Source organism: Dendrobates tinctorius, unplaced genomic scaffold (genome assembly GCF_039654945.1).
Source record: "Dendrobates tinctorius isolate UK_male_01 unplaced genomic scaffold, ASM3965494v1 ptg000203l, whole genome shotgun sequence".
Lineage (NCBI taxonomy): Eukaryota > Metazoa > Chordata > Amphibia > Anura > Dendrobatidae > Dendrobates > Dendrobates tinctorius.
Window position 1 is genome coordinate 7291845 of NW_027361870.1, and position 15054 is coordinate 7306898.

General features: G+C 43.9%; 1 protein-coding gene across 1 annotated transcript; it reads left to right on the forward strand.

The window, feature by feature from the left end:
• LOC141057224 (uncharacterized) lies at nucleotides 1–372 on the forward strand. Its single transcript, XM_073553755.1, has one exon. It carries the CDS (start codon nucleotides 1–3, stop codon nucleotides 370–372), a length of 372 nt encoding a protein of 123 aa, XP_073409856.1.
• The last annotated feature ends 14682 nt before the right edge of the window (nucleotides 373–15054 follow it).

Genomic DNA, 15054 nt, shown 5'->3' on the forward strand with positions numbered 1-15054 from the left:
ATGGGGCACAAGGGTGCACTGAAGCTGGAGCCCAGGAACGTGGATGCCATCGCATCCTGGCCCAGCCCCAGGACCACGAAACAGATGATGTTCTTTCTGGGCACAGCCGGATGCTATAGGTTTGTCCCCCACTATAGTAGCCTGGTGAAGCACCTCACGGACCTCATCAAAAAGAAGCTACCCTTCGCAGTCGACTGGACAAATGATTGTGAGACGGCCTTCAGGGTGATGAAGGCCACCTTTTCCAGCATCCCCATACTACAAGCAGCTGACTTTACACGGTCATTTGCAGTACAGACTGATGCCAGTGGCTTTGGCCTCTTTGCTGTGCTGAGCCAGGTTGACTATATGGGACAGAGAGTGTCTGTCTAAAACTGTGCCAAGCTGACCTTACGTGTCCCTAAGGGGTGTGTTATGTCACGTTGGTTCAAGTGAGGAGACCGAACCACGTGATTTCTCTGATGTAATGATGACGTCAGGTGGGTGGGGAGGTGTGCATTCACCACAGCTCTTCTATTAGCCAGCCTGGCGCAAAAATACATGTGGGTCATGTCGCAACAAGGACATCACACCAGGCTGGCTAATAATAATAACAGTCATTGATGTCCTCAGGTAAGAGGTGGTATTCACAGCTCTTTACCTTCAGCTAAAGACTGTTTGGCCAACAACTATCTCAGATGACTATTACATATGCAGGATCGCTTGTTTGGTGAATGATGGGAATAGAACAAATGCTCCTATACATAGAAGCATTCAATCATACACATCATATGTTTCATATGTTTTTTGTTTGCCATCTTAGCAATGAGATCATGGTGAACTAGTAGCTGTCACAACTCTGTTGTAAGTGTCCCAGGACCAGGGGCTCCTTCCCTGTCCCTAACGCTAGGAGCACCCTAGCTCGCCCTGTTCCCCAGATTAGTTCTGATGGGGAAAATTCCGTGGCCACATACATTGCCTTAGCTCCTGAATACGCCCTCAGTGTGTACCCTTCCCCCACCCAGGGAATAGAGGAGTAGTAGTGTTCCATAATGCACCAACCAGATTAACAAAGCAATACTAACAGGGATAAAGGAATATACCAATCATACAAATACACACACATAAACAACAGAGGTAAACACAAACACTTTAGAGTGGAGGATTGGGATAAACCAAAGTAGAAGAAAGGGAATTATCACACACTCAAAACCTAGCAACAGTCACAGATAAATCCACCAACCACCTTCTCGAACAACAACCACCGACAACCTCCAGCCATGCAGCATAAGCTCGCTTTGACAATCAGTGCAAGCCAGGAAGCAGTTCATATAAGAGATAGGAGTGGCTAACAGTGCATAGCTGAGAGCCTTAGCTTCCAAGAGCTCTCAACTGAGCAGATTAACCCCTGCACTGCTAAAATAAATTTACACTGCTTAATATGAAGGAGAAGTGCTTCTAATGAGTGCAGGAGTAAAAGTAATCAGATGGTGTGGTCTTCTGGCCCCTCTATGTTGTGGTAAACCCGTGACAGTAGCTATTTGTTGTCTCTTTAGTAAGTGACAAGTTAAGCCCTACTATATTGGTGTTTAATTGTATGTCCCCTAATTTGTGTGATTTTTGTTGTATCTCAATGAGCATGAACGCTGACTCACTCATCGCCACGGCCCCCGTCCCACTCTTCCATCTCTTTCCTTGTCTGCTGCTGCCCAGGGTGCACTCACGGTGATCCCTGGGCAGTGTGCTTAGGGTGTGCATGAGCTCGCCCCTTCTTAAAGGGGCCAGCCGCACCATCCTTAAATGTCCACAACGGCTTCCCCTCGTCTCCTTTCTGTTTGATCATCTTAAAGGCTCCCAAGTCTTCACAAAACTTGACCTCCGGGGAACATACAATCTGATACAAATATGCCAGGGGGATGAATGTAAGATGGCCTTTAATACAGTGATGACCACTATGAGTATCGTGTAATGCCCTTTGGACTCTGTAATGCCAGCATTGCAAAGCTGTAGTGCTAACCATTCAGCCAAAAAACACATACCATAAAGATACAGCCTTCCCAAAACCTGTCTGATGACAAATGCACTTATAGCAGGATGCAGCAGGCCTCTGTAAGCAGATTAGTGTGTAAATTGCACACTAATAGGGCTTGCATTGGATGCCAGTCACAAAGGTATTGTGAAGTATAGCGTGGCACTGCTGCAGGGTGCACAAGTAGGTTACCCAAACCAAGAAGTGATAATGAAAATAACTTGGCACTCAACTTCTAGTATTCATGAGATTGGAGAAGAATTTTATTTAGGCAGTCTGCAAAAACGTTTCGGCCAACAACCTGGCCTTCGTCAGTCCGACTGCTTAAGATAATTAGGTAAGGCGGTAGTGTAGTAAAGGATGTGTCAATTCCTTTTGTGAGGACTGTGATGGTGAGCCATCCAGCTCACTATTAAGGTGAGGTTCTATGTAATAGTCTCATATAAAGAAATATCCAATTCACTGTTTAGGCAAAAAAAAAACCTTTACTTATAATGGAGTTGCCTGTATGATATGCCCATGGAAAGCCAAAATCCTGTTATATGCAAGAGTGTAGAAAGTAGTACAGCTGGCTTGTTATAGCAATGAGCACTCTAGACAGGAAGATAAGGTGAGTATGTGGAACTAAGTATTTGAATGGATACTGGCAGGGGAGGCTTTTACTTGCTCACTTCTTTTACATGGGTTTCTTTGACACGTGGTTTCTTTGACTAGTGGTGGAAACCACGTCTGGATCCCTACACACCAGCGCCTAAATAGGACCTGCTGTATTGACAGACCCATGTAAAAGAAGTGAGCAAGTAAAAGCCTCCCCTGCCAGTATCCATTCAAATACTTAGTTCCATATACTCACCTTATCTTCCTGTCTAGAGTGCTCATTGCTATAACAAGCCAGCTGTACTACTTTCTACACTCTTGCATATAACAGGATTTTGGCTTTCCATGGGCATATCATACAGGCAACTCCATTATAAGTAGTGTTGAGCATTCCGATACCGCAAGTATCGGGTATCGGCCGATACTTGCTGTATCGGAATTCCGATACCGACTTCCGATATTTTTTCAATATCGGAAGTCGGCATCGGAATCGGAAGTTCAAAGTTGATTGACAGCCTGACGTCATCATGATGCGCGGTGTGTGCGCATCATGATGCGCCGTCATTTCGGGCCTTCCGGGGGTCTCTGCCGGCCTGCCGGGGGGGCTGTGTGGACTGCCCGGGGTCTGTACCGGCCTGCCGGGGGGCTGTGCCGGCCTGCCGGGGGGCTGTGTGGACTGCCCGGGGTCTGTGCCGGCCTGCCGGGGGGCTGTGTGGACTGCCCAGGGTCTGTGCTGGCCTGCCGGTGGTCTGTGCACCCTGTGGGGGTCTGTACCGGCCTGCCGGGGGGCTGTGCCGGCCTGCCGGGGGGCTGTGCTGATGTCCGGGGGTCTGTGCAAGCATCGTCCGATGGGACTATAAGTCCCATCTGGCGATGCCTGCTACCATGACAGTGATTGACACATTAGCCAATGATGGGACAGTAGTAGTCCCATCATCCGGCTAATGTGTTAAATGTTAAAAAAAAAAAAAAAAAATACTACATACATACTACATACATACTACATGCATGCTACATACATACTACATGCTACATACATACTACATATATACTACATGCATGCTACATACATACTACATGCTACATACATACTACATATATACTACATGCATGCTACATACATACTATATACATACTACATGCATGCTACATACATACCACATACATACTACATACATACTACATGCATGCTACATACATACTACATGCTACATACATACTACATATATACTACATGCATGCTACATACATACTACATGCTACATACATACTACATATATACTACATGCATGCTACATACATGCTACATACATACTGCATGCTACATACATACCACATACATACTACATATATACTACATGCATGCTACATACATACTGCATGCTACATACATACTACATACATACTACATGCTACATACATACCACATATATACTACATACATACTACATACAATACATTCATACAATACATACATAGACATACAGTACATATAACATAGAGTAACATACTTACCAATACTTGTCACATTGTTCCCCGAAGCCATTGTCTTTTACGGAATAAATATTAACATAACAAACCACAAAAATACTCACCCACGATCCGAAGCAGTCCACGAGTGTGTCCCACGACGATCTTGGGTAGAGAACTGCAGCATCAGCTGATGCTGCCGTTCTCTACGGGCTGCAGGAATCCAATGACGGAAGGTAGGTATCCTTCCGCACTGTATTCCTCCGCCACTTAAAAAAAAAAAAGTCCCTAGTCTCACTTTATGCCATTGCTGCGTGGGAAATTCCCACACAGCAATGGCATAAAGTGAGACTAGGGACTTTTTTTTTTTTAAGTGGCGGAGGAATACAGTGCGGAAGGATACCTACCTTCCGTCATTGGATTCCTGCAGCCCGTAGAGAACGGCAGCATCAGCTGATGCTGCAGTTCTCTACCCAAGATCGTCGTGGGACACACTCGTGGACTGCTTCGGATCGTGGGTGAGTATTTTTGTGGCTTGTTATGTTAATATTTATTCCGTAAAAGACAATGGCTTCGGGGAACAATGTGACAAGTATTGGTAAGTATGTTACTCTATGTTATATGTACTGTATGTCTATGTATGTATTGTATGAATGTATTGTATGTAGTATGTATGTAGTATATATGTGGTATGTATGTAGCATGTAGTATGTATGTAGTATGTATGTAGCATGCATGTAGCATGCAGTATATATGTAGCATGCATGTAGTATATATGTAGTATGTATGTGGTATGTATGTAGCATGTAGTATGTATGTAGCATGTATGTAGCATGCATGTAGTATATATGTAGTATGTATGTAGCATGTAGTATGTATGTAGCATGCATGTAGTATGTATGTAGTATGTATGTAGCATGTAGTATGTATGTAGCATGCATGTAGTATGTAAGTAGTATGTATGTAGTATGTATGTGGTATGTACAGTCATGGCCAAAAGTATTGACACCCCTGCAATTCTGTCAGCTAATACTCAGTTTCTTCCTGAAAATGATTGCAAACACAAATTCTTTGGTATTATTATCTTCATTTAATTTGTCTTAAATGAAAAAACACAAAAAGAATTGTCCTAAAGCCAAATTGGATATAATTCCACACCAAACATAAAAAAGAGGGTGGACAAAAGTATTGGCACTGTTCGAAAAATCATGTGATGCTTCTCTAATTTGTGTAATTAACAGCACCTGTACCTTACCTGTGGCACCTAACAGGTGTTGGCAATAACTAAATCACACTTGCAGCCAGTTGACATGGATTAAAGTTGACTCAACCTCTGTCCTGTGTCCTTGTGTGTACCACATTGAGCATGGAGAAAAGAAAGAAGACCAAAGAACTGTCTGAGGACTTGAGAAACCAAATTGTGAGGAAGCATGAGCAATCTCAAGGCTACAAGTCCATCTCCAAAGACCTGAATGTTCCTGTGTCTACCGTGCGCAGTGTCATCAAGAAGTTTAAAGCCCATGGCACTGTGGCTAACCTCCCTAGATGTGGACGGAAAAGAAAAATTGACAAGAGATTTCAATGCAAGATTGTGCGGATGTTGGATAAAGAACCTCCACTAACATCCAAACAAGTTCAAGCTGCCCTGCAGTCCGAGGGTACAACGGTGTCAACCCGTACTATCCGTCGGCATCTGAAAGAAAAGGGACTGTATGGTAGGAGACCCAGGAAGACTCCACTTCTTACCCCAAGACATAAAAAAGCCAGGCTGGAGTTTGCCAAAACTTACCTGAAAAAGCCTAAAACATTTTGGAAGAATGTTCTTTGGTCAGATGAGACAAAAGTAGAGCTTTTAGGGCAAAAGCATCAACATAGAGTTTACAGGAGAAAAAAGAGGCATTCAAAGAAAAGTACATGGTCCCTACAGTCAAACATGGCGGAGGTTCCCTGATGTTTTGGGGTTGCTTTGCTGCCTCTGGCACTGGACTGCTTGACCGTGTGCATGGCATTATGAAGTCAGAAGACTACCAACAAATTTTGCAGCATAATTTAGGGCCCAGTGTGAGAAAGCTGGGTCTACCTCAGAGGTCATGGGTCTTCCAGCAGGACAATAACCCAAAACACACTTCAAAAAGCACTAGAAAATGGATTGAGAGAAAGCACTGGAGACTTCTAAGGTGGCCAGCAATGAGTCCAGACCTGAATCCCATAGAACACCTGTGGAGAGATCTAAAAATGGCAGTTTGGAGAAGGCACCCTTCAAATATCAGGGACCTGGAGTAGTTTGCCAAAGAAGAATGGTCTAAAATTCCAGCAGAGCATTGTAAGAAACTCAGTGATGGTTACAGGAAGCGGTTGGTCGCAGTTATTTTGGCTAAAGGTTGTGCAACCAAGTATTAGGCTGAGGGTGCCAATACTTTTGTCCGGCCCATTTTTGGAGTTTTGTGTGAAATGATCAATGTTTTGCTTTTTGCTTCATTCTCTTTTGTGTTTTTTCATTTAAGACAAATTAAAGAAGATAATAATACCAAAGAATTTGTGTTTGCAATCATTTTCAGGAAGAAACTGAATATTATCTGACAGAATTGCAGGGGTGTCAATACTTTTGGCCATGACTGTATGTAGCATGCATGTAGTATATATGTAGTATGTATGTAGCATATATGTAGTATGTATGTAGCATGTAGTATGTATGTAGCATGCAGTATGTTTGTAGCATGCAGTATGTATGTAGCATGCATGTAGTATATATGTAGTATGTATGTAGCATGTAGTATATATGTAGTATGCATGTTGCATGCATGTAGTATATATGTAGTATGTATGTTGCATGTAGTATATATGTAGTATGAATGTAGCATGTATGTAGTATGTAGTATGAATGTAGCATGTATGTAGCATGTAATTTTTTTTTTTTTTTTTTTTTACATTCAACACATTAGCCGGATGATGGGACTACTACTGTCCCATCATTGGCTAATGTGTCAATCACTGTCATGGTAGCAGGCATCGCCCGATGGGACTTGTAGTCCCATCGGACGATGCCTGCACAGACCCCCGAAGCCTGCACAGACCCCCGGCAGGCCGGCACAGCCCCCCGGCAGGCCGGCACAGCCCACCGGAGCCTGCACAGTCCACCGGCAGGCCGGCAGGCCGGCACAGCCCACCGGAGCCTGCACAGACCACCGGCAGGCCGGCACAGCCCCCCGGAGCCTGCACAGCCCCCCCGGCAGGCCGGCACAGCCCCCCGGCAGGCCGGCACAGACCACCGGAGCCTGCACAGACCCCCTGGCAGGCCGGCACAGCCCCCCGAAAGGCCCGTACAGACCCCAGAGAGGCTGTACAAGGCAAAAACAGGGTTTTTCTTATTCCGATACTGGAAGTCCCATAGACTTGAATGGGACTTCCGGTATCGGAATCGGCGATACCGATACTTTTTTTTAAGATCGGCCGATCCATTCCGATCCGATACTTTGAAGTATCGGACGGTATCGCTCAACTCTAATTATAAGTAAAGATTATTTTTGCCTAAACAGTGAGTTGGATATTTCTTTATATGAGACTATTACATAGAACCTCACCTTAATAGTGAGCTGGATGGCTCACCATCACAGTCCTCACAAAAGGAATTGACACATCCTTTACTACACTACCGCCTTACCTAATTATCTTAAGCAGTCGGACTGACGAAGGCCAGGTTGTTGGCCGAAACATTTTTGCAGACTGCCTAAATAAAATTCTTCTCCAATCTCATGAATACTAGAAGTTGAGTGCCAAGTTATTTTCATAGTCACACAGGTATGTGCGATGGAATGTGTCCGGCTTACAGCCTAATGATGACGCCCATAGTATTATCAGGCGGGCTGCCCAGCACTATAATATATGCACCACACATGGACAGGCACCCTACTACATCAAGCTAACAAAAAGAGGCCTAGCTGCATCTTTCAAAAATTGATAAAAAGTGTGAAAAAATTAATGCATACCATAAATACATTAAATGAGGTATTGGTTAATATTTTGGCCAAAATAGATAAGCTCGCAACCCAGCATCAAGGGTCCTCATACTTGCGAGTTCTAACACTAATATCAAAAACGACTAACATAGAAAAATTCAAAAAAACACATACCATAAAAATACAGCCTTTCCAAAACCTGTCTGATGACAAATGCACTTCTAGCAAGATGCAGCAGGCCTCCACTAATAAAGGCAGGGGAAGCACAGGTGCAAACTACTGATAAAAACAGCCACCCACACATCTACCAGATTATGGAGGGGTTGGCTACCTAGTATAAAAAATTGCACACTATTAGGGCTTGCGTAGGTCACACAGGTATGTGCGATGGAATGTGTCCAGCTTACAACCTATTGATGACTCCCATAGTATTATCAGGCGGGCTGCCCAATACTATAATATATGCACCACACAGGGACAGACGCCCTACTACACCAAGCCAACCGCTGAGCCACCATGCTGCCCTGTCTATTCCACTTATACTGCCTTGTCCACCGCCTCCTCCTTTTGGACCTGTTCCTTTTGGTTCAAGATTCTTATTTTTTATTTACTCTCTGCTTAGCATAGGGACAGGATGCAGCTGTAGTGAGGGCCAGTATTATGCTTTGCGTATGCGTTTTAAAAAAACACTCTCTATGTGTTCTCTGCACCCGTGTTTCTGATAGCACCATGCAAAAAGATTTTATAATCTTCAACTGTGATGGTGTGAGCAATATGTGTCTAAACATATTTTTCTAATCTTATGCAACCATGTCTTTGATAGTACCATGCCAAAAGCCGCTGTGTATATTCTTTAAGCCATATCTATGTAAGTACTGTACATTTAAGCAGCTGTATGTACCCTGCATCCCTGTCTGTGGGGGTACTGTACCCCAGTGTCTGCGTGTAAAATTTTGAATCAGCTTTGATGTTTGGTAGAGCGGCTTAGTATACATTTTTTGCAAAAAGCGTATCAACCAAATACCCTGTTTTGTTATCTTTTTACTAGCACTTGCTGCTTACTGTTACTTTTTTACAGCAGGGTGTTTTTACACATTTGTTTTACTGTGTTTTTCTGTGTTTCTGGCTATGATCTTTGACAAACTCAAGTCGGACCTTCCGGTTCTTTGCAGAGATGAAAGGCCTCTTGACTGGAATCGTGCTTTCAACCCTACTGCTCTTAGCCATCGCACCACAATTTGGCATCTTACTTTGTTCCCATAGTCTTCTTTCATTTAGAGTGAAATCTGTACAGCAATTTATGGATATTGATACTAACTTTAGAGGACGTTTTCTGTGGTCGTCCACTTCTAGGTTTGTCATCTGTTCCATAATCTTCTTATTCTTTCTTTATTATACGTGACACTTGACTCTGAGAGCAGTTGAATTCCATAGTGTAATGTATAATAATTAGATCTGTCTCTTTAAGCAAGCCAGACTTATGGGACTTGGGGGGTGGAGACAAGAGGGATGAGAAGGGAAGTTTCGGTTTCACTTCTGTGTAGCATGGGAATGCAACTGTTATGCTGTGTGCTGGAGGACGAAGAATAAAACATATCTAAAGTTTAATACCTTGAATTCTTCATAACGTGTGGATATTACACATAGCTACCTCTTTTTGGCTTTTGCCTGACTTATTTCTCAGAAAAATAAGCTTCCTGACATCTGGTGATAAATTTGGTTTTGTATTTGCCATGTTTTAACCAAAAAACACATAAATAACAACAAAAAAAGAATTTAGGCAAAATTCGACTACCCAAGTCAAAATATGCGGAACATTTGGTCCAGCAAATGTTGAAAACTAACACAAAGGGATAAAGCAATGCCAAACACAATTTTCAACCTTGTAGCTGACAACCAGTTGCTTTCGGTTTACCAAAATAACCAGGAAAATTGCATCAGAACAACCAAAGTAATCACACTTTTTTAAAAAATACAAAACTTTTGGTCACCACTGCACATGTGCAAAAATGCTCTGTGGGTAAAATTTGTAAGCTTCTAATGTAGGAGTACTCTGCCCTATGCTCTGTGGGTGAAATTTTTTATAAGATTCTGTAGGGTGCTGGATGGCTACTCAATTAGGTGCGTAGTGAGGCATCACAGGAAGCATTTCCATTTTAATGTCCATGCAGATTTATTGGTGCTTCCTAAACCAGCCACAAGCAAAAGAAAAACAAATGACCTTAACATGCAGGTAAAACAAAATAAACAGTTTTTGACAAAGTCTCTTTATAGCCAGTACTGGTCACACAGGCTGGATAGCATCCAGTATACCACCTCAGTCTGGAGATAACACACAGGAGGTCTTCTACCTCCATACACACAGACCATGTATCGAACAACAGACTCCATTTTAACATCTGAACCACACCCAGAGATAGTGTATGTGGGCAGCCAGACCAGCCCATCTTTCATATATAAAAAGAGAGAAGCCAGCGCTGCCGATGGTCAGAACGCATAACATGAAGTGCAATGCACAATATTGACATCTAACTGTAATCAAAATGAGACATTTGGCAAAATATTGATCAATACATTGAGCCACCCCGCCGCGCCAAGGCAATCTCATGTGGGGGGTCCTACTCTACATTTTTTATTACTCACTGTGCCATTACGGCCTCCTGAATATTTTAAAAGCAAGACCATATCTATTGCAAATGTACCTGAAACATGTCTAAATCGCTCCCATGCAGCCAGATGAAACAAGTGCAGATAAAGGCCAACCAGGTCTGAACACAGACATCTCAGGTTAAACCTCCACACACTGCCCAACCAGCAAACACAGATGAAGGGCGATGCAGGCTCAGACACAGATGTACAAATTATAAAGCCTGGGGCAGGGCGGGGCTGCTGTGTGTGTGCACAGCAGCCTAGATCCATCACATTCAATACAGCAAAAATGGCAAACATAACCCAGCACGCACGGCAACAGTGGTGGTCAGCCACGACGCAATATGCATATATAAAAAGAGAGAAGCCAGCGCTGCCGATGGTCAGAACGCATAACATGAAGTGCAATGCACATATTGACATCTAACTGTAATCAAAATGAGACATTTGGCAAAATATTGATCAATACATTGAGCCACCCCGCCGCGCCAAGGCAATCTCATGTGGGGGGTCCTACTCTACATTTTTTATTACTCACTGTGCCATTACGGCCTCCTGAATATTTTAAAAGCAAGACCATATCTATTGCAAATGTACCTGAAACATGTCTGAATCGCTCCCGTGCAGCCACACAGACCATGTACTGAACAACAGACTCCATTTTAACATCTGAACCACACCCAGAGATAGGGTATGTGGGCAGCCAGACCAGGCCATCTTTCAGGCTGCCCAAAAAACCTGGCCCAGAAGCACCAAATAAGCCTCTTAGTACTATGCGCTAGAGAAATATGCCAGGTTTACATCACAGATGACAACCACCTCTGTGATACATACCTCCCAGGAACTATGTGTAGTGACCTTACAAGGGATATTGTGCCCAATGCTCTGTGGGCGAAGTTTGTAAGCTGCTTCAGTTGAGGTACTCTGCCCCATGCTTTGTGGGTGAAATTTTTAACTGGACTGGCAGTAGCAAGCCTCAGTCTCTGTGAGGGCACAAATTTTTATGATATTAATTTACTTCCTATTTTACCATGATTACTATGGTGACAGAACCTCTTTAAGTAATTTCCCTATTCACATTTGTTTGAAGGGCAATTGTCCTGCTTCTTCCCCATTTAGATTATTTTTGCAGCCCCCTAGCCCCTACTATCACCATTTCATAGCCATTTTAAAGCACTGAAGCTCGGGTCCCCATTGATTTCGATTGGGTTCAAGTCTGGGGTCAATTTCGGATCTGAACCAAACTTTTTACTGTATATTCTGAAAACTCAGCGAACACAAATATTCAAGGGTTCAGTCATCATTACTTATGAGAATGAGAATCATTCTTCAAAAAGTCAAATATAATGATCAATGATTAGTGTTGAGCATTCCGGTACCGCAAATATCGGGTATCGGCCGATATTCGCGGTATCGGAATTCTGATACTGAGTTCCGATATTTTTACAATATCGAATACCGGAATCGGAAGTTCCCATAATGCAATGAGCCCGTTGAGGAACTATGATGTCATCATGATGCGTTATAATGGAGTGTGGGCGGTACGTGGGCGGAGACTGCATGTCTGTGCGGACCTGCCGGGGGTCTGTGCAGGCCTGCCGGGGGCCTGTGCGCCTTGCCGGGGGTCTGTGCAGGCTGCTGGGGGTCTGTGCGGGCTGCCGGGGGTCCGTGCGGGCTGCTGGGGGTCTGTGCGGCCTGCCGGGGGTATGTGCGGGCCTGCCGGGGGTCCGTGCGGGCTGCCGGGGGTTTGTGCGGGCTGCCGGGGGTCTGTGCGGGCCTGCCGGGGGTCTGTGCGGGCTGCCGAGGGTCTGTGCGGGCCTGCCGGGGGTCTTTGTGTCTGTGTGCAGGCATCTTCCGATGGGACTACAAGTCCCATCGGGCTATGCCTGCTACAATGACAGTGATTGACACATTAGCCAATGATGGGACAGTAGTAGTCCCATCATCCGGCTAATGTGTTTAATGTAAAAAAAAACCCCACAAACAAGCATACATACTACATACATACATACATACTACATGCAACATACTACATGCATACTACATACATACATACTACATACATACATACTACATACATACTACATACAAACTACATGCAATACATTCATACAATACATACATATAGACATACAGTACATATAACATAGAGTACATACTCACCATCACTTGTCACTTTGAACCCCGAAGCCAGTGTCATCTGTAAAAAATATTAAAATAGCAAGCAAGAAATATACTCTCTGTTCCGCAGAAATCCACGAGTGTCCCACGACGATGTCCCCTATAGAACAGTGACATCTATAGGACCTTCAGTGACACACTGACAGGAGACAATGGCTCCTGCAGTGCATCACTGAGAGGTTACTATAGTTCACTGGTCTCACTTTATGGCAAAAGCTGCGTGGGAACTTTCTCACACAGCAATGCCAAAAGTGAAACTAGGGACTATTTTTTTTACAGTGGCGGAGGAATACTGTGTGGAAGGATACCTTCCTCCCGTCATTGTATTCCTGGAGCCCCTAGAAACCGGTCGCATCAGATGATGCTGCTGTTCTCCACGGGAGATCGTCGTGGGACACTCGTGGATTTCTGCGGATCAAGGAGTATATTGGTTGTTTGTTATTTTAATATTTTTTACAGATGACACTGACTTCGGGGATCAAAGTGACAAGTGATGGTGAGTATGTACTCTATGTTATATGTACTGTATGTCTATATGTATGTATTGTATGAATGTATTGTATGTAGTATGTAGTATGTATGTAGTATGTATGTATGTAGTATGTATGTATGTATGTAGTATGTATGTAGTATGCATGTAGTATGTTGTATGTAGTATGTATGTATGTAGTATGTATGTTTATTGTGTTTTTTTTTTTTAAATTAGACACATTAGCCGGATGATGGGACTACTACTGTCCCATCATTGGATAATGTGTCAATCACTGTCATTGTAGCAGGCATAGCCCGATGGGACTTGTAGTCCCATTGGAAGATGCCTGCACACAGACACAAAGACCCCCGGCAGGCCCGCACAGACCCTCGGCAGCCCGCACAGACCCCCGGCAGGCCCGCACAGACACCCAGCAGCCCGCACAAACCCCCGGCAGCCCGCACGGACCCCGGGCAGGCCCGCACAGACCCCCGGCAGGCCCGCACAGACCCCCGGCAGCCCGCACAGACCCCCGGCAGCCCGCACAGACCCCCGGCAGGCCCGCACAGACCCCCGGCAGGCCCACACAGACTCCCGAGAGGCCGTATAGACCCCGCCCGCACACACAGACAAGCACAGTCTCTGCCCACGCACCGTCCACACTCTTCCCGCCTCCCGAACTGGATGTGCAAGGAAAGAAAGGGTTTATTTTCATTCCGATATTTGGGTCCCATTGACTTCCATTGGTTTCCGGTATCGGAATCGGCGATACCCGATATTTTTGGGGAATCGGTCCAATCCAATCCGATCCGATATTTCCCGATATCGGAAGGTATAGCTCAACACTATCAATGATAGATTTTATGTGATCACCTGAAGATTATATCGATTCTTTCAGGACAGCAAAGCAGATAAACAAACTTTCCTTGCTTCTTGTGCCTTTCGGATAGCTGATTAAAGGCAGAACATTATACAAGAAAAGAATGGCCAGCTAGAGAAAAATTTACGAACGGTGAAAAGAACATCACAAAGTGTTGCTCCCCTCACTGCATATAAAATTGAGTCTCATGAAACAGCTCATTAGGACTTTGGATCAAGATGGTGAGTGTTTCGAGTACATCTGTACCAAATTTCCTGCTCTTTCACATGAGACACATTTGATCACCTGAAAATTTGGCTTCTAATGAAAGACAGAAAGTTCTTTAATACCTTGAAAAACATAGAAATGGATGTTTGGTCTGCTTTTTCTGATGTGATCACACACCTTCTTGGCAACTTTAGGGCCGAAAATTATAACCTTTTAGCTAAAAATGTGTTCATTGCTTTTCAAAGACTGGGAGCAAACATGAGTGTCAAATTGTGTTTCCTTCATAGCCACCTGAACTACATCCCCTTCAATTTTGGTGATATGAGAGAAGAACAACGAGAACACTTTCACCAAGACATCCTTCAAGACCACGGAACATGGATATCAAGGCAGATGGAACACAAACATGATGACAGCCTACTTCTGGCGTTTACCGTGTGACAACCCTGATCATAACTATTCCAGAGTATCCGAAAAGACGTTTCTCCCTAGCAATGAAAATTTACACAACTATTGTTCTTTTAGATTGCACGATAGACTTGTTTTTTTGTATGAAACAAATATATTATGTGCTATTTCTTCTTCAGAATTTATTATTACCCCTGATATTCGACTTTAAAAACCTTAATCAAAC

Coding starts and splice junctions, on each gene's coding strand:
- LOC141057224 (XM_073553755.1), top strand. CDS start 1: ATGGGGCACAAGGGTGCACTGAAGCTGGAGCCCAGGAACGTGGATGCC.